The 26,355-nt window shown below is 42.1% G+C and overlaps 1 protein-coding gene across 12 annotated transcripts in view; it reads right to left on the bottom strand.

Moving 5' to 3' along the window:
• dmd (dystrophin) overlaps nucleotides 1–26,355 on the bottom strand; it is a 1,582,845-nt gene that overhangs the window by 286,068 nt on the left and 1,270,422 nt on the right. For all 12 annotated transcript variants that reach the window (XM_055644518.1, XM_055644513.1, XM_055644515.1 and 9 more), the window contains 2 exons: nucleotides 16,142–16,353; nucleotides 3,568–3,722 (listed from right to left, as the gene is read on the bottom strand). In XM_055644518.1, coding sequence (XP_055500493.1) covers nucleotides 3,568–3,722; nucleotides 16,142–16,353 — 367 coding nt within the window. The remainder of the gene's footprint in view (nucleotides 1–3,567; nucleotides 3,723–16,141; nucleotides 16,354–26,355) is intronic.

Raw genomic sequence — 26,355 nt, 5'->3', positions numbered from 1 at the left:
TGGAGCGAAGGAAATAGGCAACGTTCGGGCCGAAACCCTTCTTCAGACAAAGTATTGAGGTAGCAGGAACAAGCAGTTGGACTGAAGATTTAGTTGCAATAGGCAAAGGAAGTAACTCTCAGATGATACGAGTAAAACAATGTGAGTGATAACACATACTGAGGATGCATCCCTCAAAAGCATAGCTGAAGAAAATAAATTCCATTCACTTTTTGTCCTCATGGGGGCTACTGAAAGTTTCAGCACTGTTTCTCCAGCTCAAATACTGAGAGGATGCATGATCTTGAACCGAATTTCCTTTTAGGTTTAAGAAATAGTTATTGATGGGGTTAATCAAAGACGTCCCACCAAATCCAGTTTATTTACTGCATGTTATGCGTCTGTAATGCAGCTTAACCCATCAAGAGCAACATCTGAAGTCCGAAATGATCCAGGAGGGAGAAAGGGATAAGTTTGGATCAACCTGGCAAAGTTAATGAAGGGAGGAAGAAAGCACGGATAACATTAGGCCTGTAGCGATGGGGACTTGTTTTTTGGAAGTGGACAATCAACTGTTTATTACACATACCTGTACATCAAATGGGAGGCAGCAGAAAAAACCCAGTGGCTTTAATCATAAGGATAAATGTGCATAAAGTGAAAAAAATATATATATTTTTCAAACAATGTAAGGTTTGGTGCATCTGAACTATTTTTTTCTGAGCTTTTCTCCTTGTACAAACAAAATGATGACAAGATTCTGGAAAAGGTGCAGAGGAGGGTAAACAGAATAATACCTTGCTGAAGTGTTCCTGGTCTTTGAGAATCAAGTCGCTAAAACTGTTTACTTAACTGAAGCACCCACTCAAGAGAGAGAGTGTGGGGGGGGGGGGGGGGGGGGGGGGGGGGGGGGGGGGGGGGGGGGGGGGGGGGGGTGGAGGGGGAAGTCCCTCTGCTTCTTGAGAGGTTGTTCCATTCACCAGCTCTCTACTTGTAACATCAATAGATTCATTTTGTACGATTGAACTCAAGGATTTTATTTCCTCCAGTTCTGCTCTCGGTCAAAAATATTAATTTAAAGATTTTCTCCAATGTGGTTATTAACCAGCAGATTTAAAAGTGTTGATACCAGTATTAAAAATGTCCGTGGGTTACAAAAGAAATTTATGTGTTTGATTAAGCAATCTGCAAACACAGCAATCTAATTCCCCCTCCTTCAACCAGGATATATTGCCTTATGTCTATAAAATTAAGAAAAACAATTTTATGGAATAATTATAAACCAGTAGCAATTTAGCATGCTGCTTTTTACTTCAATTTGCAGATGGATGCAAATACGCCCAGCTGTGTGTTGCTGATGGAAAGAGCCCTTCATCACAACAGATCTATTCCCTGGACCACAGAAACTGAACATGGAGCACACAATTTCAGACTGTGTTACTTAATGCCTTTTACCTTCCAGTCAATAAATTGCAAAGCTGTACAACATCCACAAGTATAGGAGTGAAGAGGTCCTTCTGCAGTTGTACAGGGCCCTGGTGAGACCACATCTGGACCATTGTGTGCAGTTTTGGTCTCCTAATTTGGGGAAGGGCATCCTTGCTATTGAGGCAGTGCAGCGAAGGTTCACAAGATTAATCCCCGGGATGGCGCGACTGTCATGAGGAAAGATTGGAAACACTGGGATTGTATTCACTGGAATTTAGGATGAGAGGGAACTTTATAGAAACATATAAAGTTATAAAAGGACTGGATAAGCTGGATGCAGGAAAAATGTTCCCAATGTTTGTAAGTTTCTATAAGAGGGGGGATCTTATAGAAACTTACAAAATTCTTAAGGGGTTGGACAGGCTAGATGCAGGAAGATTGTTCCCGATGTTGGGGAAGTCCAGAACAAGGGGTCACAGTTTAAGGATAAGGGGGAAATCTTTTAGGACCGAGATGAGAAAAATTTTTTCACACAGAGAGTGGTGAATCTCTGGAATTCTCTGCCACAGAAGGTAGTTGAGGCCAGTTAATTGGCTATATTTAAGAGGTAGTTGTATGTGGCCCTTGTTGCTAATGGGATCAGTGGGTATGGAGAGGAGACAGGTGCAGGATAATAAGTTGGCTGATCAGCCGTGATCATATTGAATGGCGGTGCAGGCTCGAAGGGCCGAATGGCCTACTCCTGTACCTATTTTCTATGTTTCTATGTTGGGGGAGTCCAGAACCAGGGGCCACAGTCTAAGAATAAAGTGGTAGGCCATTTAAAACTGAGATGAGAAAAAACGTTTTCACCCGGTGAGATGTGAATTTGTTGAATTCTCTACCACATAAGGCAGTAGAAGCCAATTCACATTGTGGATGATCAGTCATGATCACAATGAATGGCGGTGTAGGCTCGAAGGGCCAAATGGCCTCCTCCTGCACCTATTTTCTAGGTTTCAAAAATATTTGTATGATGAAAGGCATCCAAAAGAGGACATTCTGGGCACAGCAACCAGCGTCTGAATGACTTCTGCTTAACGTTTAAGTGTCAACACTTTAAGAGCAGAAAGCAATCTCAGTCCAAGATTCACATTGATCTGGTAACTCTGGTCATGCCATCAAATAATTAATTCTAGTAAATTGCAACTTACTTCAGCGATGGAGACAATAGACAATAGGTGCAGGAGTAGGCCATCCGGCCCTTCGAACCAGCACTGTCATTCAATGTGATCATGGCTGATCATCCCCAATCAGTACCCCGTTCCTGCCTTCTCCCCATATCCACTGAATCTGCTATTTTTAAGAGCCCTATCTAGCTCTCTCTTGAAAGCATCCAGATAACCTGCCTCCACCACCCTCTGATGCAGAGAATTCCACAGACTCACCACTCTCTGTGAGACATTGGGAACATGTTTCCTGCCTCCAGCGAGTCCAAACCTTTAACAATCTTATATGTTTCAGACCTTAAATATCATAGTCATACAGCATGGAAACAAGCCCTTCGACCCAACTTGCCCACACCGACAATCATGTCTGTTCCCCATGTTGGGGGAGTCCAGAACCAGGGGCCACAGTTTAAGAATAAGGGGTAAACCATTTAGAACGGAGATGAGGAAACACTTCTTCACACCAAGAGTTGTGAGTCGGTGGAATTCTCTGCCTCAGAGGGTGGTGGAGGCCTGCTCTCTGGATACTTTCAAGAAAGAGCTAGATACGGCTCTTGAAGATAGCGGAGTCAGGGGATATGGGGAGAAGGCAGTAAAGGGGTACTGATTGTGGATGATCAGCCATGATCACATTGAATGGCAGTGCTGGCTCAAAGGGAATGGCCCACTCCTGCACCTATTATGTATTGTCAATTGATCTACACCAGTCCCACTATTGGCAATCTCTAATAAAGCCCATATTGAATTGATAAATTCTCCGATTTGTGGCAGGAAGCTGAAACAATGGTCTTTACTTGGTAAATGCTTTGTACTCTCACTTGCAAGTGTCCCGTAGAGGAATAAATCTGTAACCCAAATAAATCTGTAACCTGCACCCCCTCATCCCTCAAGACAAGTAAGGCATGATATTACCAGTGGAAAATGTGAAGACAAAGATACTGCAGCAGATTACCTTTTAAGAACCGCCGCCCATGAAACGTTAATGCCATCGGACATCATTGCCACCTTCGAGGTGTTGTCTGTTGAGTAATCCCGTAGAAGCTTGCGTGCGAGGTCATTAGCCACGTCCACGTGTATCTGCCATTGACGCAACTCCCTGACGAATTGCTGAAAACCCGAAAAACAGAACATTTCTGATACTGCTCAGGGGGAAAGTTCCAAAAACAATGAGGGAGAAGGAATTGAATTACTTTTAAGAAAGTCTGCTCTCCAGTGCGGTCTGTGCCTAGTTCGACGGGTAAACTGTTTTTATGATTTAGTTAGAAAAGGGAGCTGAGGTTATACAGCTCCACCACCGATTTCCCAGCATCTTTCGTTCCAGAGCCTTGCTAGATTATCCGTTTTTGCTGGACCAACATGACAATAATTCAACAATACACCTCTGACCCATTAGATTTACCCCTCCCATGTCGCTGAAGCACCATGAACTGCTATAAACTGAAATAACACAAATATCCAATGTGAATGACATGTGAATTAAATGATTGATGAAATACATTAATACAGGTATAAATCATACAGGTTTATTAGTTCAATATGAACCAAAATGATTTATTGATTAATTCTTGTAATTTTGTCTGGATTAAAGGTGTTGCCGGACACCAGTTGCCAGAAAATCGGTGGTGCTAAATGTTGGCCGCTAAAATTATTATGGTTTTCCCAATGAATTGAAGAGTCTGTTTCCTATGATGTATTTTCCTATTCATTTCCCTGTATAACTCTCTGCAGCCCAACTGTGGAACTGGAAAAGACCATGTGGGCCACTGAATCGCCCCTCTCAAGCGCATACTTTTGTTCACTCATTGTTTCCTCATTCTGTCTCCATGGTGCAAAGCTATCAAATTCACAGGCTTTACAATCATGCTGCTCATTGTTGACAACATGTTAAATCTAAATTACATTTTGATCTGATTCTACAAAAAATAATTACCCCTTTTACCCACTTCTCAATAAAAATAAATCTGTTATATCCGTTACTGCTGCTATTTTTGTGTACTCAGCATTGTTCCTGATTGTAGGTTTCAGAAAGCTAATTCCTGCAGTGCCGGAGCTGCCAGTTACATTCCTATGTAAAATTCTGCAGCCAACACCAAGTCTTTGTCTCTCCAAGCTCAAAGTTCTTTTGGTTATTCTTCTGTAAACTTAGCTAGAAACTATTCTGTACCAAAGATTACCCCATTATCCCTCGTTGGTCTATGTTTATTTTTAGTTTTACGTTATCACATCTCTATAAAATTCTCCCGTTGTTTAGCTGAGACCTACAGGGAAAAAATGCACTCCCTGTCTATTCTGGCCGCCATGTGACATCAGACTATATTCTTTATTGCTTCAGGGCAATTAGGGACAAACAATAAATGTGGGCAATGCCAATTACGTATCTCCACATCACAGATAACAACAATGCTATAATAATGTTGAACACACTTCATTTTGGACACTTTTCCCAATTCAATAGGGTGCTGACTTGCTAATGTAACATTACCATTAAAGACCAATTTCAATCCCCATGTGTTGAACTTCCATGTGAGATTTTACAATTATCCTCAAGACCAGTATTTCTTACATCTTTCCAAATCTAGTCTCAGAAGTAAAAAATGGAGAAATAGCAATTCACACTTTCCTTTCTGACATTATACACAAATTTAACTAAATGCAATATCTACATTTGTCTTCAGCAAACACTTTAATTTAGCTAATGTAAATGGTGTAGAATTAATTCTGTTACAAAATAAACCTGATAAATAGCATATATACCAAATCTTAAAATTCTAAACATTAGCAGAGATATACAGTAATTCCCCACTAATATTTTCAATAATACTAGCATGTATCTTTATCAAAGCCCTCTGTTTCTCATTGCTTCATTGTTAGAATTCAGTTGATGTCGTTTATGTTGGGCTAAGTATGTTGTCAGTGACACAGATCAGAATGGCAACAAGGGAAACAAAACTCTGAATATATTTTCTCCCGCATGTCATTTGTTTCCAAGTCAAAAAGCGGAGAACATAAATCATGGTGCAGCAAGTGACCTTCTGGGAAAGATACAGCTGTTCACAAAGCTTTTAACAAAGCAAGAAATCTACTTTCTTATTGTTAGCACTGAGCAAACTGCAGCACTACATATTGGAAATCTTGCGGATTTGACTAATATTTCGCCTTTATTCAAGTGAATCGGCAGCAGAGGCAAACATCTATCTAACTTTATTCTGTATCTATCTATCTATCTATCTATCTATCTATCTATCTATCTCTTATCTATCTATCTATCTATCTATCTATCTATCTATCTCTTATCTATCTATCTATCTATCTATCTATCTATCTATCTATCTATATCTATCTATTTTCTATCTTCTATCTGTCGATATCTATCTATCTATCTTCTTTCTGTATTATTTCTATATACTATTACTAAAGCTATCGCGTCCTCTTCCGGTTTGCATTGTTTTAAAATTTGCGCAAAAACGGTACCGTATATCGCAAGAATTTTTTCGCCACCTTGCTCGCCGTTCTCTTCTGCTCCAAGTGCACCATGTTTTGTTCCGATCGGTGAAATATTACAAAGGTTATTGGTCTGTTTTTCGTCAGGACGGCGACGCCCCTTCCGGCTACAGAACACTCCCCCCATTGTGTTGGGGGGAACAGGTGAGTAGTGGAATATTGCATTGGGGAATAGGTTGCGTTGGGAGACCAGGCCTCCCTTGTGACTGGGACCCAACGGGTCCCACTTAGTCTAGTTAGGATTCAAAATCCTTGCTGTAAAGGACGAAAAGACGCAAAGGACGAAAAGAATGTAACTATGCCATGGCCCACTACAATGTCTGCGTATAAACAGTGAGTGAGAGCAAGATTCAACTTGACTGATGCCTATGAGTTCCTCAATGTTTGGATATAATGGAAGGCTTAAAGGATGAGGTGGAAAGCACCCATTATGAAGTCATTCAGATATATAGCAGAAAAGCAGGCCCTTTAGCCAGTCATATCTTCAGCCAACCATCAAGCGCCCATCTATGCTCATCTCATTTACCAACACTTGGTCCACAGCTTCTATCTCTTGGCAATGCAAGCGGACATCTAAACAATTATTACATTGTGAGCAATTTTGGGCCCTATATCTGAGGAAGGAGGCGCTGCCGCTGGAGAGGGTCCAGAGGAGATTTACAATAATGATCCCAGGAATGAGTGGGTTAACATATGAAGAGCGTTTGACGGAACTGGGCCTCTGCTTGCTGGAGTTCAGAAGAATGAGGGGGGAGCGCATTGAAACTTACCGAATAGTGAAAGGCCTGGATAGAGTGAATGTGGACTGTTTTGACTAGGGCAGAGTCTAAGACTAGAGGTTATAGCCTCAGAATTAAAGGATGTTCCTTTGGAAGGAGATAAGGAGGAATTTATTTAGTCAGAGGGTGGTGAATCAGTAAAATTCATTAACACAGAAGGCTGTGGAGGCCAAGTCAATGGTTATTTTTAAGGCAGCGATAGACAAATTCTTGATTAGTATAGGTGTCAGGAGTTATGGGGAGAAGGGAGGAGAATGGGGTTAATCTGGAGAGATAAATCAGCCATGACTGAATGTAGAATGTAAAATATAGAGGAGGGAGTAGACTTGATGGGCTGAATGGTCTAATTCTGTTCCTATCACTTATTAACCTATTATTTACAGTATACTTACAACTTACAAATGGCCTAATTCTGCTCCTCTCACTTATTAGCTTATGACATACTTATAACTTACAACTTATAACTCCTGTGAGAGTACCCGCCTCCAGCATCGATTTTGGCAAAACCTACCAGATTTTAATCACCCTGTGAGTGGCAATGTTTTCTCCCTGAACTTCTTACTCCTTACTAAACCTATGTCCTCTAGTTTTGGACACTGCTGTTCCTCATAATTTTGTGTACCACTCAGGTCTCCCCTCAGTCATCTCAATGCCGAAGAAAACAAACCCAACCTGTCCAGTATCTCCTTATAAACTAAATACTCCACCCTGGGTTACAGCTTGGTGGATCTTCTCTGCACTCTTTCCAGTGCAATCACGCCCCAACTCAGTACTTCAGCTGTGGTCAAAGTAATGTTTTATAATGTTGAACCAGAATCTCCAACTTTCTATACCCTAGCTCACAAAGGCCAGTGTACTATATTACCCTGTGCTCCTATGCCAATTGTCATTGTACCTGTATCTCACCCTTTTTGTGCAGATGGATAATATACCTGGCAATAAATAATGAACTCTACCTGACCTTCAGGTATCCTTGACCTAGAACAAGAGTCTCTCAATACTCTCTTGGGCCCAACCATTTATTGTTTATGCTCAACCCATGTTAGTCTTCCCAAAGTACATGATCTTGTGCTTACAAGGATTAAATTCGATCTGCCTCTACTCTGCCATTCCGTTTAGGAGAACTGTAGAGAATCTATGGAAATATTTTGCACAAAACAAGTTGACATTATTTAAACAAACTGTTTAATATAGTAGAAACATTAAAGCAGATGGCCGTTTACTGAAGAAAGTCACATAGTGCTGGAGTAACTCAGCGGGTCAGGCAGCATCTCTGGAGAACATGGATAGGTGACGTTTTGGGTCAGGAACCTTCTTCAGACCAATTGGTTATTAAAGTCTGATTTTAATTTTATTTAATACAAGAGTTAGTGGTTCAAGCTGGTTGCCACAAGGGAAAGAATAACCAAGCAGCTGCAACTGGCAACTTGTTAATTGTAGTACTTTGCACGGTGTCAATGTCAAACGAAACACCTTGTGTGAAGGTTAGCTTTGAATGTCACGTTAATATTGCCATGGTGATTATAGCTCCACTTCCAATTGTTTCCATTCATTACACGAGAAAAGATCCCAGTCATAAATCAAAACTCAAATAATTGGAATTTATCACACGATAATTTGAAACAAAATGTTTCACAGGAAATTGTCTGAGTGCAATTTCATGGCAGCTTGCTATTGGGCTGCTGAAAGTTTCAGATTATTAAGAAGACAGCTTTTATTAAAAGTCACTCGCTTCTCAAAACCCCGTGAGCAATGATATCTATTTAACTGGTTGTAAACACATCGCTGTTGCAAAGAATAGAAGTGAAGGACACGTTGAACCAGTAAATTAACCGTGTACCCTCTCTAGATGGCAGCATGGAGACATGAGGAACTGCAGATGCTGGAATCAAGGGCCAAAAACAAAGTGCTGGAGTAACTGGGCAAGTCGGGCAGCATCTGTGGAAGGAAATTGACAGATCGGGTCGGGACCCTTCTTCAGACCAATTGGAATGCGGGGGGAGGGGGAGAAATCGGGAAAAGAGAAGCGGAGATGGGACAAAGCTTGGCAAGTGATAGGTGGAACAGGTGGGCGGGGGGAGGTGAATGGCAGAAGGGAGGATGGAGCAAGGGACAAAGGCAAGTAGTGAAAAGGAGACAAATTGTGTCAGAAGCAGAGGAGGAATGAAATTTGCCGGATGGAAGAAAGTGAGCAGAGAGAGGAAAAGGGGAGAGGGGACAAGAGAGAGATTTGTAACTCTGTGATGGGACATGAGAGTACAAGGAAAGAACTGCAGATGCTGGTTTAAATCGAAGGTAGACACAAAATGCTGGAGTAACTCAACAGGACAGGCAGCATCTCTGGAGAGAAAGAATGGGTGACGTTTCGGGTCTGAAGAAGGGTACGACCCAAAACTTAGCCCATTCCTTCTCTCCAGAGATGCTGCCTGTCCCACTGAGATACTCCAGCATTTTGTGTCTACCTTGGAATACAAGGTGCTGTTCCTCCAGTCTGCCGACTGATTGTAGAGGTTCCCAACAGAATCATCTACCTTTAGTTGGAAAAATAGGTGTGATTTCCATTTGTGGACTGTCAAATACTCATGTCCTCAATTCACTGGCTGATCTGAAGTACCAAATCTGTCAGCCTGTTTGATTATTGTTGTCGCCAGGCAGATTATCATTATGTCTCACCTCACTAAGATTCAGCAGCATCTCAATGGAAATGTGATTACTCTGGGCATTGTTGGAATGCAGATTAAGGGCATAGTGTGCAAGTTAGTTATTTTTCAAGAGTTATTTCATTTCAGAATATTTGTGTTTATTTGCAGGAATTTTTTTTGTTAATTCTAATTAGCATTTCTATTTCTTTAAACAATTTTGAATTTTTTAAACTAATATCTTCAATGTTATGGTTTTATGATATGTCACAGGCAGCACAGCAATGCAATGGTAGAGTTGTTGCCTTACAACGCCAGAGACCCAGGTTCAATCCTGACCAAGGGTGTTGTCTGTACAGAGTTTGTACGTTCTCCCTGTAACCGCGTGGGTATTCTCCGGGTGTTCCGGTTTCCTCCCACATTTCAAAGACTTATAGGTTAATTGGATTTGGTAAATTATAAAAAATATTGTCTCATGTGTGTAGGTTAGTGTACAGGGTGATCACTCATTGGCTTGGACTCAGTGGACTGAAAGGCCAGTTTCTGCGCTGTATCTCTCTAAAGTCTCATACCAGAGCTTTAAACAAAGAAAATTTGCTCAGATTTTATAAAACTTTCAAAACGTTTGGTGTGCTCCGAATGTGGGCTTCCTCAGTACATCAACAATGCTGCTGATACCATGTCTCTGTGATATTTAATACCCTAGCATACAGGTTTTCTGCACAAAAAATAAACTGCTGGTATATCCCAAAGATGGACACAAAAAGCTGGAGTAACCCAGCGGGACAGGTAGCATTTCTGGAGGGAAGGAATGGTTGACTTTTCGGGTTGAGACTCTTTTTCAGACATATCCCAGCTGCTCAGGCGGCATCTACTGAGGGAAATGGACAGATGCCATATTGGGTCTGGACCCAATAATCCATGGTCTTACTCTGCTTTGACTTAGCACTGTCCCTGTTAAGTCAATGCACGCAGAGACCATGGGTGGTGACTTAAACACTGATATAAGATCTGCAATCTTCTGGAGAAACCCACTGAGTTCCTCCAGCAGATTGTTTGTTGCTCTAGGTTCCAGTATCTGCTGTCTCTTGTGCCTCCAACAATTTGATTATTTGTTAACCCTATGTTAAAACTACAGTTTGGAATCACCCAGAACTTTTAATGGGAGCATTACTTGGCAATTTTGCAGGGTCTGAAGAATATTGCCTCAACAGAGAAGGCGGAAGCTTGGTCTGGAATCCAAGTTTTAAGGAGTATTGTGATAGAGTGGTGATCTTAAAGCCAGCTAATTCCTGAGTCAAAGGTACAGCTGGCAATTGTCGAGTGTTTAAAATTAGATATGCATAAGAGGCCAAAACAGGTTGAGCAGAGTGTTCTGGTTATGCTAAATGCCACATGACATTTGGACATCCAGGAACTATGACCCAGCATGTGCAAAGATGGTCTGAAGAAGGGTCTCGATCCGAAACGTCACCCATTCCTTCTCTCCAGAGATGCTGCCTGTCCCGCTGAGTTACTCCAGCTTTTTGTGTCTATCAATGTGCAAAGATTCCTCCTCCTCATAACCTGTCGTATAAAACAGGGGGTGAAAGAAAGGAAGCCCAACTGACAAATTGTAAAGCACTTCTATAACTTTGCCAGATGGAAGTTAACAGATTCTTCACATTTGCGAGGTGGAGTGAGAAAATCACATGTGACGTATTTCTGTCCTTGCTTTCATTCAATCAATCACTATCCACGAGTGTATGCTTTCACAAAAAGCCCACGCTGCTGTGAAGAACTCAGTTGGAGCCTCACACTTTTTACTGCTTCGAGATATCAGCATGGAGCTTGGTAAGTTCTTCAGGCTGCTACCTCGGCAGGAAGGGATCTATTTAAAAAGTACCATTTCCAAAGCTGAACATGTTAAGAGGTTTCAGCTGCTGCAAGTATTGCATTCTATAAATGCATGTCCAGGGGGCAAAACAGTGAATTTTTGATACAATGATTTTAAATTGCCTCATGCTGACTTCAATTGAGATGGTGCATTCAAAAGTATAGCACACCATCAAAAATTGGATTTTAAAAAATGATTTCATTTTGAGGGGCAGAGCTCCACTAAGCTAAATGATGAATAAATTATCTTGTTCATAGACATTGCCCACTATGTCAGAGAAAGTTGAATTCAGCTTGGGAATGGTGAGGGAAAGAAGAGACCTTTCTACATTTTGATAAAAAAGATGGAAAACATACCTTTTCAGAAAGACAGGAAAAGGTAGGTAAAAATTTCAGGCAGAAAATGTTCAAACATCCACGGAGTATCAGTCTTTATATCACAATTTTTAAAAGGATGAAAAGCAATTTATTATTTGGAGTTAGATTTCATCAAAGATACACGCAAAATGCTGGAGTAACTCAGCGGAACAGGCAGCATCTCTGGAGAGAAGGAACGGGTGACGTTTCGGGCCGAGACTGAAGGTCAGGTCTGAAGAAGGATCTCGACCCGAAACATCTCCCATTCTTTCTCTCCAGATATGCTGCCTTTCCCGCTCCAGCATTTTGTGTCCATCTTCGATTTAAACCAGCATCTGCAGTTCTTCCCTACAGTATTTCATCAATGCTGATGCAGAGTTGGTGTGGAAAAGACAATGTTAATATCATGATTTTATATCTGAGAATTTGCTGGTGAAACTTAGAGCACTGAACGCCATCATGATGGTTAGGTTCTTGGCTTTCAGCATCTCACACTCCTTTGTTAATTCTCGTGGGAGAAGCAGAGTAGAGAACCCAAATTATTAATGGTTTTCATATTGCTGGGAGACAAAGGCACTTAGGGGGATGCCCTTGCCCAATGGTTCTTGCACAAACTTGCCTGCAGAATGTGAGCTAAACTTAATCCTTATAGACGAATAACTCACAACCCTCAGCGGATCTCAGACTTCAAAAATAAAATGGCGGCTGTGCTGAATAGTAAAAGGCTCAGAACAGCAAGTGAAAACAATTTGGAGGTTGAGTGGGGAAAATATCTGAGAACATTGTTTGATAAGGTAGATCACATTTATTATCAATATCTAAGCCTTGTTCGGCAATACATTACAATGACAGTGAATAATTTAACGTTTAGTGATATTTTAAATTAAACTTCCAAAACTTAATCCCACTCTTTTCAAATGCTGCTTTTTAAAATAAATTGAAGGGTCTTTGTTGTATTGTGGACAATGGAGACGGTAGGCAAAAATCACAGCAGGATCTTGATCAGCTTGGCAAATGGGCTGAGCAATGGCTATTGCAGTTTAATGCAGATAGGTGCAAGGCGTTGCATTTTGGGAAGACAAAACAGGGGAGGACGTTCACAGTGAATGTGAGGGCCCTGAGGAGAGTTGTAGAGCAGAGGGTCTAAGAGCTTAGATATACAGTTCCCTGAAAATGGTGTCACAGGTAAATAGGGTGGTAAAGTAGGTGTTGGGTACATTGCCCTTCATCAATCAGGTTATATAATATAGAAGTTGGGACTTTATATGACAGTAGTACAAGACGTTAGTGAGGCCTCATTTGTATTGTGTATTGTGTAGAGTTTAGTTCACCCTGCCTTAGGAAGGATGTCATTTAACTGGAAAGAGTGCAGTGCAGATTTACGAGAATGTTAGCAGGACTTGATGAGCTGAGCTATAGAGAGATTGGGCAAGCTGTGACTTTATTCCTTGGATTGCTGGAGGCTGAGGTACATAGTGGTGTATGAAATCATGAGGTGAAAAGATATGGTGAATGCACAGAGTCTTTTACCCAGGGAAGGAGAATCAAAAATCAGAGGGCATAGGGTTAAGGTTTAATCCAATACATAATATGAACCTGAGGGGAAGGTGGGAATATTTACTCAGGTAGGAATATGGAATTAGCTGTGTGGGTTTAACCGAAGATAGACACAAAATGCTGGATTAACTCAGCGGAACAGGCAGCATCACTGGAGAGAAGGAATGGGTGACGTTTCAGGTTGAGACCCTTCTTCAGACTGATGTCAGGGGAGAGGGAGATGCATAGATAAGGAAGTGTAAGGTGTAAAAATAGGTCAAAGGGAATGAAATTAAGGAAAATGTGGAATAGATAATTGTTATTTGGGAGAAGGTAACAACAAAGCAGATAAAATATAGTCGGAAAAAGTAAGACTGGTCGGAGAACTGGGAAGGGGTAGGGATGAAAAGAGTGGGAAACCAAAGGGTTACTTGAAGTTAGAGAAGTCAACGTTCATACTGCTGGGGTGTGAACTCCCCAAGCGAAATATGAGATGCTGTTCCTCCAATTTGCACTGGGACAGTGGAGGAGGCCCAGGACAGAAAGATCAGTGCGGGAATGGGAGGGGGAGTTAAAGTGCTTAGCAACCGGGAGATCAGGTAGGCATCTGGAGAAAACCTACACGGTCACAAGGAGAATGTGCAAACTCTGTACAGACAGCACCCATGGTCAGGATCGAACCCGAGTCTCCGGCGTGGCAAGGCAACAACTCTATCAATGCACCACTGTGCTACCTGTGATGGACACGGGAGGTCAACATGAGGAGGACAGGTGGTGAGGTCACTGTCAGATCACTGGGGTAATGGTGTGATTGAGATACTTCATAATACTGACTTGGTATATGATACGATACGATACGATAGAACTTTAGGGGAGTCAGTCTATGACAGAACGGGGAAGAGTTGTACATTTTGATTGCCACGGGGAAGAAGGATCTCCTGTGACATTCTGTACTGCATCTTGGTGGAGCCAGTCTGCTGCTGAAGGTGCTCCTCAGGTTGACCAGTGTGTCATGGAGGGGGTGAGCTGTATTGTCTAAGATGCTCTGCATCTTGAACTAACCTACACACTCTTGTTTAAATATAGCTGGTAACTTGAAAAAGGTGATGTGATTGGCAAACAGCTCGAGGCCTCCGGATGCTGGCATGTTGCAGGTGTGGCCAGCTGTGCACCAGTAGTTTACTGAAAACATTTTTTCAGACTTTGACGTCACTGAAGTTTGACGTGATTCTCTCGAAGCTGGGCTGGGTGTGGGACAGGGCAATGGAGACTTAACTCCACCAACTTCGCCATACAATAATGTCCATGAAAATTAGAGAAACTAAAGCAACCTGAACATTGAAATAATATTTATCACAAATTATGGGATAATATTGTGCCTGATTCATTTTGAATGAGATAAATGAAAAAAAAAACATGTTATTAAATTTGTTTTGAATTGAATGTGATGTCAATTTATGTCATTTGGATTACACGATCTGGAATCTAATTTGCTGTCTCCTATAGGTCATTGTTATAGGCATTAATAACAGATTGTGGTAATGTATGTTTGATGGGTTACCCTATTACAAGGCAATTATTTCCTTTCTTACATGACTTCATGTAATGAACTTGCATAATTACACTAATGACACATTTTTTTAGTTTCAGGCCCATTTGTTACCATCTTATATCTGAATAATCAAATGCACATTCCAACTGCTTCATTACCTTAATTTCACTGCTTCAATTGGGTGGAACATTTTCCAAATTTCTAAATGTTATCAGAGAGGCAAACATGGTACATGAAACTTTTTGGAATTATTGATGTTATTTCATGAGAGTCTCCAAATTATACAAAATGTATTGAATAACAAAATGTAGTGTTTCTTTTATTAACTTAGAAATGACAGATTGGTAGTCAGTAAATATGTTATATAAGTTTAAAGGATTAAATGATTACAGAAGATGCTGGGAATATTCAGTTGTGTTGCAAGGTTGAGGACCTGAAACAATAACAGTTCCTCTCTTCTCAAAATGCTGCTTGACCCGTTAAATATTTCCTGCATTTTCTGTTTTTAAGTTCGGATTTCTAGCATCTGCAGTTTTTTTTTCCTCCTCATTTCTTTCGGGTTAAAATTTACATCACTTTCAGATTAATATGGTGGGTAAAAATCTGAACTAGATAATTGTTTTATCACAAGTAAAATAATTCCTAATTTTAGTGGCTTCTGCACAGATCCTCATTTAAGTACAATTTCAGTATGTATTTAATTGTGACTTCCCTCTCCTCTTTGACATTAACCGACATGAACTTCAGCACACTCCAGGTAAAATATATGAACACAATATCAGGCAACTGGTCTAAACATTTGATGAATTTTGTCTTTTCAGCTGCTCCTATTCCTATGGTAACAGCAAGAAACAAGATTTTCTGCAGCTGGGAATTAAAAATGGGAAAAATAAAATTATTTTTCTGTTTCTTGGATCTCTCCAAGTTATCATCAATTACTCTCTCTATAATTTGCTCCAGGAGCATGTCTACTGGGTTTCTTGAATTCCAGTTTCTGGTTGATCCCAATTTTAATGTATTCGGCAGTTTATTCCCGCAGCCAAAATCCCTTCAGTCACACTCTCTCTTTTCCACAAGAAACTCCGTAAAACCTACCTTTTGATCATTTGCCTCAACACCTCATTAAGTCGCGCGGTGTCATGCGGCATGCCTGCAAAATGTCTGAATATTTAAAAATGCTAAGATGTTGTTGACTTCAATTGGAAACTAGCCAGCATTTGTATTCTCCTGATTATTTGGCGACTTGATTAAAAAAGGCAGCCAAATCTACAGGGCCATTTTGATTACCTTGATGTCTGCATTCTGCTTCATTAGCATGTCCATGGTATAGGACATTTCCTTCCAGGACCCCTGCTTAGTTCTGGCTTTCTCCAGAAGTCCCTCTGCCTCTTGCTTGGCTTCCAGCCACTGGTTGGAATCCTTCAGCATTTCCTGAAGCTGCTGGGTGCGAGACTGCAAGCGGCTTTGCACCTCATCCCACTGGGTCTGAACCTTTTCAACTAAAGGAGGAAAATGATGAAAATTAAAATGAAAGGTGGTGTCACAAACCAAGGTCACTTGTACTGCAGAGCTGCAATAATTCGGCCACTCTTCAGCCAAAGCTTTTGCAATATAGTACCATGAAAACAGTGTTGATTCTTTAATCTAATGCAGGGGTGGGGAACCTTTTCATGTTGGAATGCCGCATTCTTACCTGTAATCTCATAAGGCCGCATCCAAGAAACTTCAATTAGATATAGGATTATTTTGTTGAATCTTCTTTTACTCTTTGGTGTTTTATATAGGTTCATTTTAAGATAAAAATAAAAATAATAAAAGACGAACAGAAACATATTAATAAAAATAAAAGGATTTGTTCTACAAAATTTGGATTCATTCAAAAGGCCGCACTTAATGGTCTAGAAGGCCGCATGCGGTCTTAAGGCCGCAGGTTCCCCACCTCTGATCTAATGCATTTCATTTATTTAAGATCTAAAATCAGGCATGAAGCCTGAACTGGTGTATCCTTGATTCATTACCCTGAATAACAATTGTGTTGCGCTTTTAGTTACCACATAAAGTAAAATTAATACCTAGATTTTATTTCATTGTGACAGAATTGATGTTAAGGCAGTCTAAAGAATAAATGTGACAGGAATGGTATAACTAGCCCGACATAACAAACATTATTGGCATCAAGACTTTTTTTAAACAGACTTTTAACAAAATGTTTTGCTTCTGCTGTAAAGCACTTAAATAAATGGATCTGGCATCTGAGATCCAGGTTGTCATAACCCAGTCATCCTTTCACTTAACACGAACATGACATCCACTTATGCTTTTGCTGTATTATGCAATGAAGAGCAAGTGAAGAGCTTTGTAATCTATGGGCAGGCACAAAGTGACAGGATTAAGGCTAATTTGATAGCATCATGGTTTGCTTAGAGCAGAAAGAAATGTCTGTCCCTGAATGTGAGGAATAACAAACTAATATGTTTTTTCTTTTCAACCCAATAGGTTGACTAAATCCTCATCAAGTTAATTTTGACCATGCAATAAGTGGTATCTTCTATAGATTCAAAGGTCATTTTAAACACAGAATCAACACTGCTTTATGAGTAGAGATAAACAAACTGGAGCTCTAAAACTAATCACATCTTAAAAATGTATTTTCTACTGTAAAAGCAAAACTTTGTTCTACAGGTGCACAATCTTTTATCCGAAGATCCAAATAACGAAAACCTCCGAATAGCGGACATTTTTTCAGTCCTTGAAGAAAGGTCCTTGAAAACGTTCACCGAGGGCAGCCCGCAGAGGTGACAGCGGAACCTCCGGTCGGTCCTCGAAGAAAGGGGAACTAAATCCCCATTCATAAAAGAGAAGGTGAGGGTATATTGCGCGGGAGGGTTAATAATTGACAATATGCTGCTGTCTGCCCGCTGAGTTAAAAAGTTCCCATGGTAGACTCACGATACACAGTCTTGCGTGAGAACTTTTTAACTCAGCGGGCAGGGAGCAGCAGAATGTCGCTCCCTTCAGTTTCACCCCACCTACACCCCTCTGCTTCCTGGCCCGGGAGAGTAGGAATCCCAAGACAAAGTTGAGTGAGCGTTCACCGAGGGCGGCCCGCAGAGGTGACAGCGGAACCTCCGGTCGGTCCTGGAAGAAAGGGGAACTAAATCCCCTTCATAAAAGAGAAGTGGAGGGTATATTGCCCGGGAGGGTATATCGCCTACTTGGAAGCAACCGGACTTTTTTTTCAGGATGTCGTCTGCACACCAAAGCTCACGTTTGGCGCCAAACGCACGTCGCCTCTGCTGCACACGGATATAAGAGTGTGAAAATGTCGCCTTAGGCCGCCTAAAGGCATGTAGCCCCGCTAGGGTGACATGAGTGCGAGAGGTGATTCAATGCTGCGGTCACATTTACAAATTCAGGAATTCATTCAACACACTGCATTTCATACAGACATTTATTCTGCAAGAAAAAACTACATTGAAGACTCAAACTCGCGACCGAGGAACTGCCGGGATCAAGGCGCAAACTCGCGACCTTGCGGATACGAGCTGAGCACTCTACCACTGAGCCAGCCATTAAAATCTACGCAAAAAAATTTCCATTCCGAAGACCGACAAATTCCGAATTACGAAAAGTGTCTGGTCCCAAGGCTGTCGGATAAAAGGTTGTGCACCTGTATAACCAAAATGAATTGCATGTTACTGTTATCCCAGACTGTAATAATTCACTTGGGATTGGGGGGAGAGGTGGTGGTGGGACACCACAAGTTGAGCTCATTTTCATTATAACTGACAGAAAAACAAAAAGGAAAAAAAATGTGCAGTAAAGTGGATGTAATTGCATAACACAATTAAAGCAGGGAAAATTAAAGCAGCTAGTTTTTAGAATATGGAACAGAAAATAGTGCACTGCAGGGAACTGCAGATGCTGATTTACCGAGGAGAGACACAAAATGCTGGAGTAACTCAGCGGGTCAGGCAGCATCCAGAGGGAACATGGATAAGTGACATTTCAGGTCAAGAACCTTTTTCAGACTGACAAAGGTTCCTGACCCAAAACGTCACATATCCATGTACTCCATGGATGCCTGATCCGCTGAGTTACTCCAGCAGATTGTGTCTTTCCATAGAACAATATAAGACAAGAACAGGGCCTTCCACCCACAACCTCTGTGTTGAACATGATGCTAATCTCCTGTCTGCATGTGAACCATATCCTTACAATTTGCCTCTGGCCACAATCGATCAACAGGGGATATGATCTCGCTGGCTCTCCACTGGAGCATTTGGGTAATAAAGACTTGTTTATAGACTCCAGCTCAGCATTCAACATTATTATCCCCTCCAAACTGGTTACCAGTGAACTTGGTCTCTGCGCATCTCTTTGCAACTGGATGCTCAACTTCCTCATCAACAGAACACCAATCGGTACAAATTGGCAATATTTCCTCCTCGATAACTAGCAGCACAAGGGCACCACAAGACTGTGTGCTCTGCCCCCTGCCCTATTCACTCGATACCCATGACTGTGCAGTTGGATACAAAACCGACTCAAATTCGCTGATGACGCCACTGTTGTTGGATGAAGTACGGATATTGATGAGTCAGAGTATAGGAGAGTGATCGATCGCCTGACCGAATGGTGCCAGAACAACAACCTTGCTCTCAACGTCAGTAAAACAAAGGGACTGATTGTTGACTTTAGAAGAGGAAGGCCGAGGATCCACAAACCTGTCTTCACCAATAGATCGATGGTGGAAAGAGTCAGCAACTTCAAGTTCCTGGACATGCATATAGACAATAATAATAATAATAATAATAATAACTTTATTTGTTAAGCACCTTAAAAACAACCAAAGCTGACCAAAGTGCTGTACAGAAAAAAGAAAACAAGCAAGACATCATAAAACAGGCAGAACAACAGAACATACAACTAACACGAGGCGCATAAATTACATACAAAAATCCAAACAATAAATTAAAAAACATAAAACACAAGTACAAACAATGCAGCAAAACCAAGCAAATAAAGTTAATAAACAATTCGACACCTCACTGGTCTACAAAGGCCATGGAGAATAGATATGTCTTCAGGAGTGATTTAAAAACAGCTAGAGAAGGGGCCTGTTTAACGTGCAGAGGCAATTCATTCCACAATCTCGGAGCCGACACAGCAAAGGCACGGTCCCCTCTGAGCTTCCGCTTAGTCTTTGGCTCAATCAGGAGCAGCTGATCATCTGACCTGAGAGAGCGGGAGGGCGAATAAGGGTGAAGAAGCTCAGATAGGTAGGACGGGGCAAGACCACTTAGGGATTTAAAAGTAAATAAAATAATTTTAAAACGAATCCTATACTGAATAGGCAGCCAGTGGAGAGAGGCCAAAAGGTGAGAAACATGATCATGCTTTCGTGTGCCTGTCAAGAGACGAACAGCTGCATTCTGTACCATCTGGAGACGGGCGATGGAGGACCGACTAACCCCCAGATACAGTGCATTGCAGTAATCCAGCCGGGTGGTAACAAAGGCATGGATTACCGTCTCAAAGTGCTTCCTTGACAAAATCGGCTTTATTTTTGCCAGCTGCCTCAGATGGAAAAAACCAGATTTAACAACAGCCCTTACCTGACAGTCAAATCTAAGCTCAGGGTCCACTTTAATCCCCAGGTTCGTGATGTTAGGTTTGAGATATGCAGACAAAGAGCCTAGATCAACAGGGGGGGCCCCAGAGGTGCCACCAAAGATCATTACCTCTGTCTTGTCATCATTAAATTTTAAAAAGTTCAGTGACATCCAGGCCTTTATGTCACTGAGACACTCAAGCAAGAGGCCGACAGAGTGTACACCCCCCTTTCCCAGAGGCACATAAAGCTGACTGTCATCAGCATAAAAGTGGAATGAAATCCCGTGCTTCCTAAGGATGGAACCGAGTGGGAGCAAATAGAGTGAAAAGAGGAGAGGGCCAAGAACTGAGCCCTGTGGGACCCCACACGACAGAGGAGCAGAGGAGGATACAGAGTCCCCAAGGCTGACACAAAAAGTTCGATCAGCCAAGTACGACCTGAACCACTCCAGTGCTATGCCCCTGATACCCACCCACTGCTCCAAACGGGGGAGATCAAAATTCAACGATCCACTGTGTCAAAGGCAGCTGACAAATCTAAAAGCACGAGGACAACACAGTCACCTTGATCAGTAGCCAAAAAAATATCATTAAAAACCCTCAAAAGGGCCGATTCTGTGCTGTGCCGAGACTTAAAACCGGACTGGAAAACCTCCAAAACGTCATGTTAATCCAAAAAGGCCATCAATTGCCTGTGCACGATCCTCTCTAGGACTTTTGATAAAAAAGGCAGTTTGGAGATAGGCCTGAAATTCCCAAGAACTGCAGGGTCAAGAGCAGGTTTCTTAATCAGGGGTTGTACTACTGCATGTTTAAAAAGTGCAGGAACAACACCCGAGGACAAACTGCTATTAACGACAGCGATAACAGATGGTCCTACAGTGGGCAACACCTCCTTAAACAGCCGAGGAGGAACAGCATCATTCGGAGAACCTGAGGGCTTTGAACGACCAACAATCTCATGCAAAAAGGAGAGAGACACCGGCTTAAAATGATCAAATACAGCCGTGCATGGAACAGATACCGAGGGGTCATAAGCAGATGGTGGGATTAGAGCTCTAAGCATAGCGACCTTATCAACAAAAAAGCGGAGGAAGTTCTCACACACAGCAGGGGACGCCTCCATACAGACTGCCTGCGGGGCATTAAGAACTGTGTTAATGGTGTTAAACAAAACACGAGGGCTGCGGCAGTCAGAGAGGATAATACCTGAGAAATGTTTCCTCTTAGCAGCTTTCACAACTTTCTGATAATGGCACCAACTCTCCCTCAACATTTGAAATGACACCTGCAGTTTGTCTTTGTCTTCAATAGACGCAGGAGTAGGCCATTCAGCTCTTCGAGCCAGCACCGCCATTCAATGTGATCATGGTTGATCATCCCTAATCAGTACCCTGTTCCTGCCTTCTCCCCATATCCCCAGACTCCACTATCTTTAAGAGCCCTATCTAGCTCTCTTTTGAAAGTATCTAGAGAAACGGCCTCCACCACTCTCTGAGGCAGAGAATTCCACAGACTATCTCTGAAAATCTGTCCTGGACCCAGCATATTGGATGCAATCATAAAGAAACCGCGTTAATGTCTCTACTTCCTGAGAAGATTGAGGAGAATCAGTATGTCAATGAACACCCTATTGAACTTCTACAGGTGTACAATAGAGAGCATGTTGTCTGGTTCCTTCACAGCCTGGTTAGACAACTCAAATGCCCAGGAATGAAGCATTACAAAAAGTGGTGAACATTGCCCAGTCCATTACAGGTATTGACATCCCTGCCATTGAAGGGATCTATAGGAGGCACTGCCTTGAAAAAGGCAGCCAGCATTATCAGAGATGCACACCATCCTGGCCACACTCTCATTTCACTCCTGCCATCAGGAACAAGGTAAATTAGTCTAGAAACCATGACGTGCAGGTTCAGGAGCAGCTTCTTCCCAACAACCATCATCCTATTGAATAGTACGAACTCCAACAAAACTCTGAACTGCCTTGGATGAATGAGGGAATTCAGGCTTTGTTTGGTTTTGCATTATATTGAGTTGTTTTAAAATTTAATGAACCATGCTTTTGTTTGTTTATTATATTGTCCTTTGAGTTAGGTGTTTACGAACCTATTGTGCTGCTGCAAGTAAGAATTTTATATCGCTCTTGACTCCATTCCTTGCATATCCACATGCCCACTCAAAGGCCCCTTGAATGCTACTAACACATCTGCCTCCACCAGCACCCCTGCAAAAGCGTCCCGGGCACCCTCCACTCACTCTCTGTGCCAAAAACCTGCCCGGCACATCTCCGTTAAACTTTGCCCTTTTCACCTTAAAGCTATGACCTCGATTCTTTGTCATGTTCACCCTGGGAGAAAGGTTTTGACTGTCTACCCTATCTCTGCCTGTCATAATTGCATACACCTCTATCAGGTTTATGCATAGCAATTACGTCATTGGATTTGTACTACTTTCCATTGTTTTCCCCAGTCATGGAATATTAATTTCCTTCTGCAAATAACAATTCACAAATTTCGAAAACAGTACTTATCCAACTCACCCAAGTCCTCTGGGATACTGAAAATAAAGTGTGGATTAGCAACCTAAACTGAAAGTTTATTCTACAAATCAACCATATTTATATGGATTTTCCTTCTTAATCTTTAAGAAAGCTTGAGCGGTAAGTTCTTTTCCCCTCTCACGTCCTTGAGTATTGAATCCAAGATAACTAGCCTTCTATTTTTCCAATCCCTGTCAGACCTAGCTTTAATTATACAAACTGTTCCATATCCACTCAGGTTTCTTCAGCAAAATTGCTTTTGGTAGACTTGAGAGTTATTCATGAGTTTGGTTCACTTTGTCACTCTTCATTGCATCTTTATTGATATATTTACATTCGTCAGATGTTGGGAGACAAGAGGGGCAAGGCGGTCTTGTTGCAGAAACTGATAAAAATTACTGCAACTGAGAAGTGTTTGGAGAACTGTGTTCTTGGCCATGAACCTGTGGAACGTTATCTAATCTACAAATTGCTTTTTGTGAAGGTGAATTGTATCAAGGTTTCGATAATACTTAATGGACTGGATCTTCTTCATCTCGGTGACCTTCTGCAATGAATGTTGAACGCTATTTACTCGCTTGCTGCTGATTATCCTCCCAGCACAACCTCCATTCCTTTTTCAAATAGCGTTATTTCATTTGAGTCTCTTTCTGCTTCAGTTTCTCGGGGTCAAAAAGACAAGGGATTGTTGAGCACTTCATTTGTTCTCAGAGCATAAAATGAATTCAAGGCAGAACAGTTTATCCCTGGAACGGCGAGTGGGCAATTTGTGCAGATGTTGGTTATGAATTTGTTCAATTTGAGGGGATAAACTTTTCAGTATCACAGGTGCGCTTTTTAACAGCCGTAAAATGAGTTCCTGATGAACTAGAGTAATTTTGGACACTTGCGGCAGCTGTCAACCAAAATCTAATTTAAAATAATTTTATTTACGTTTCTCCAGGAAGAGAAGACCTTCTCCTACTCCCATAATGTCTGTGAGGAGTTAGTTGAGAACTGGGATTGTGATTGTTTCGTAGATAGACACATAACGCTGTTGTAACTCAGCGGGTCAGACAGCATCAAACGTTTCAGGTCGAGACACTTCTTCAATCCAGACCCTACTTCCTACACATGGAGATTGTTTCTCTGCATTGAGAGAGTTTCCTGAAATAGTTTATTGAGGATAGACACAGAAAGCTGGAGTAACTCAGCAGGCCAGGCAGTATCTCTGGCAGAAAGGAATGGGTGATGTTTCGGGTCGAGACCCTTCTTCCGACTCAATGCTTTTTGACAACAACTGATTCATTTTTACCATCCTGCTCATCACTTCCTCAAGGAACACAAATACATTTTAGACACAAAATGCTGGAGTAACTCAGCGGGACAGACAGCATCTCTGGATAGAAGGAATGACTGATGTTTCAGGTTGAGGCTCTCGACCCAAAACATCACCCATTCCTTCTATCCAGAGATGCTGCCTGTCCCGCTGAGTTACTCCAGCATTTTGTGTCTATCTTCAGTGTAAACCAGCATCTGCAGTTCTTTCCTACATAAATAAATGTTACACAGCCTGTTATGTGGCACTGCGGAAGACAAATGATTATTCAGTGTTTTCTTTTCTTCAGGTAATTAATGAATAGTGGAAATTCTTGAATTTGAGGCATTTTTTGTGTGGAATTGATACACGAAATTGTGTGCTGCGGTCACTGTAACTAATTGGGGATGAACCAATTTGAACTCATTTGTCCTGTTGGTGGGGTAGCAGGGGCTCACAATGTGCTCCATTGTATCCCCACTCCATTAGTCTGATGGGATGATTGGTAAGATGAAAATAGACACAAAAGGCAGCATCTCTGGGGAGAAGGAATGGGTGATGTTTCGGGTCGAGACCCTTCTTCAGACTCAGACTTCAGAGGTGATTGGTAACATCCTGAGCAGGAATTAAGATGGCCCCTAAGATGGACATCTGACATATTGAAGTGCAATGGCTTCAATCACTATTTCAGGTCAAAGTTAGTCCGAGTGCATGTGTGCCGCATGCCAGTGTGTCTCAGAGTGATCACACCTCAAGAGACAGAGCTAATCCAAGCATGGTAACCTGAAGATGCTGTGTCTCCAGTCTGGGAAATGAGTGGTCAGCTAATAAGCAAGGAGAATTGCTGTGAATTCAATAACTAGATTTGTAGCAGAGCCCACACAAGTAAAATCTTAAATGTTTGAGCAGGAAATCAAGATAGGCCACCATTATTTTGGGATCACCAATTCATGATAAAGATGCATCACAGTTCACCTTCCCTGGATACCAGCAACCAGCTCTGCCAGTTTGTCTTGCAAGGCTCAAAATCAACAGTGTGAACCATTTGAAATGTTTCAATCATGACCCTGCAGTCAAAGACATGTTGTTGTCAGATATAAGTGGAGTGGTGTTAAAAAGGGATATCAACTGGACCATGGAGTGCAAATTCGATAGAATCAATGAGGATGTGGGTGGCAGGGCGAAGATCAACAGAAGTAGAAAGAGGGAGAAAAAGCAATGTGTCGCCCACACAGAGTGAAGAGGATGCTGCAAGGCATGACGTTGTGAGGGACTTGCTCAAGCAAGTGCTGCGGAGGCTACAGCAGCAGACCTGATGCGGGGGGACACAGATCTGGACCCAGATCTGCACCCAGACTGTATGTGGGCCCAAGGTCGACCTGAAGAGCATTGATTAACAAAGAATCCTTGAGGTGCAAATCTGTAGTTCCTGACAGTAGCACATAAGGACGATGATTGACGCCTGCAGTGGGATCGAGGACAGGGGCTGGCAGAGGGTGCAGGAGGCCGGACATGGGTGTTGGAGGCACGTACGCTGTGGTGGGTGCCTGACGCGTTGCCAAGAACAATGAGGGATTCGGCAAGATGGCGGGGGGGGGGGGCGCAGAGAGAACAAAGAAGACAGGAATCTCACTGCAACACTTTAATACATGGCTAATTCCCGGGATGGCGGGACTGTCATATGCTGAGTGAATGGATCAGCTGGGCTTGTACACTCTGGAGTTTAGAAGGATGCGAGGGAATCTCATTGAAACATAGAGGCAGGAAACATGTTCCCGATGTTGGGGGTGTCCAGAATCAGGGGCCACAGTTTAAGAATAAGGAGTAAGCCATTTAGAACGGAGACGAGGAAACACTTTTTCTCACAGAGAGTGGCGAGTCTGTGGAATTCTCTGCCTCAGAGGGCGGTGGGGGCTGGTTCTCTGGATGCTTTCAAGAGAGAGCTAGATAGGGCTCTTAGAAATAGCGGAGTCAGGGGATATGGGGAGAAGGCAGGAACAGGGTACTGATTGGGGATGATCAGCCATGATCACATTGAATGGCAGT

Source organism: Leucoraja erinacea, chromosome 13, assembly GCF_028641065.1.
Source record: "Leucoraja erinacea ecotype New England chromosome 13, Leri_hhj_1, whole genome shotgun sequence".
NCBI classification, from domain to species: domain Eukaryota; kingdom Metazoa; phylum Chordata; class Chondrichthyes; order Rajiformes; family Rajidae; genus Leucoraja; species Leucoraja erinaceus.
Note: the sequence above shows the minus strand (reverse complement) of the source record. Positions and strands in the feature narration are given on the sequence as shown.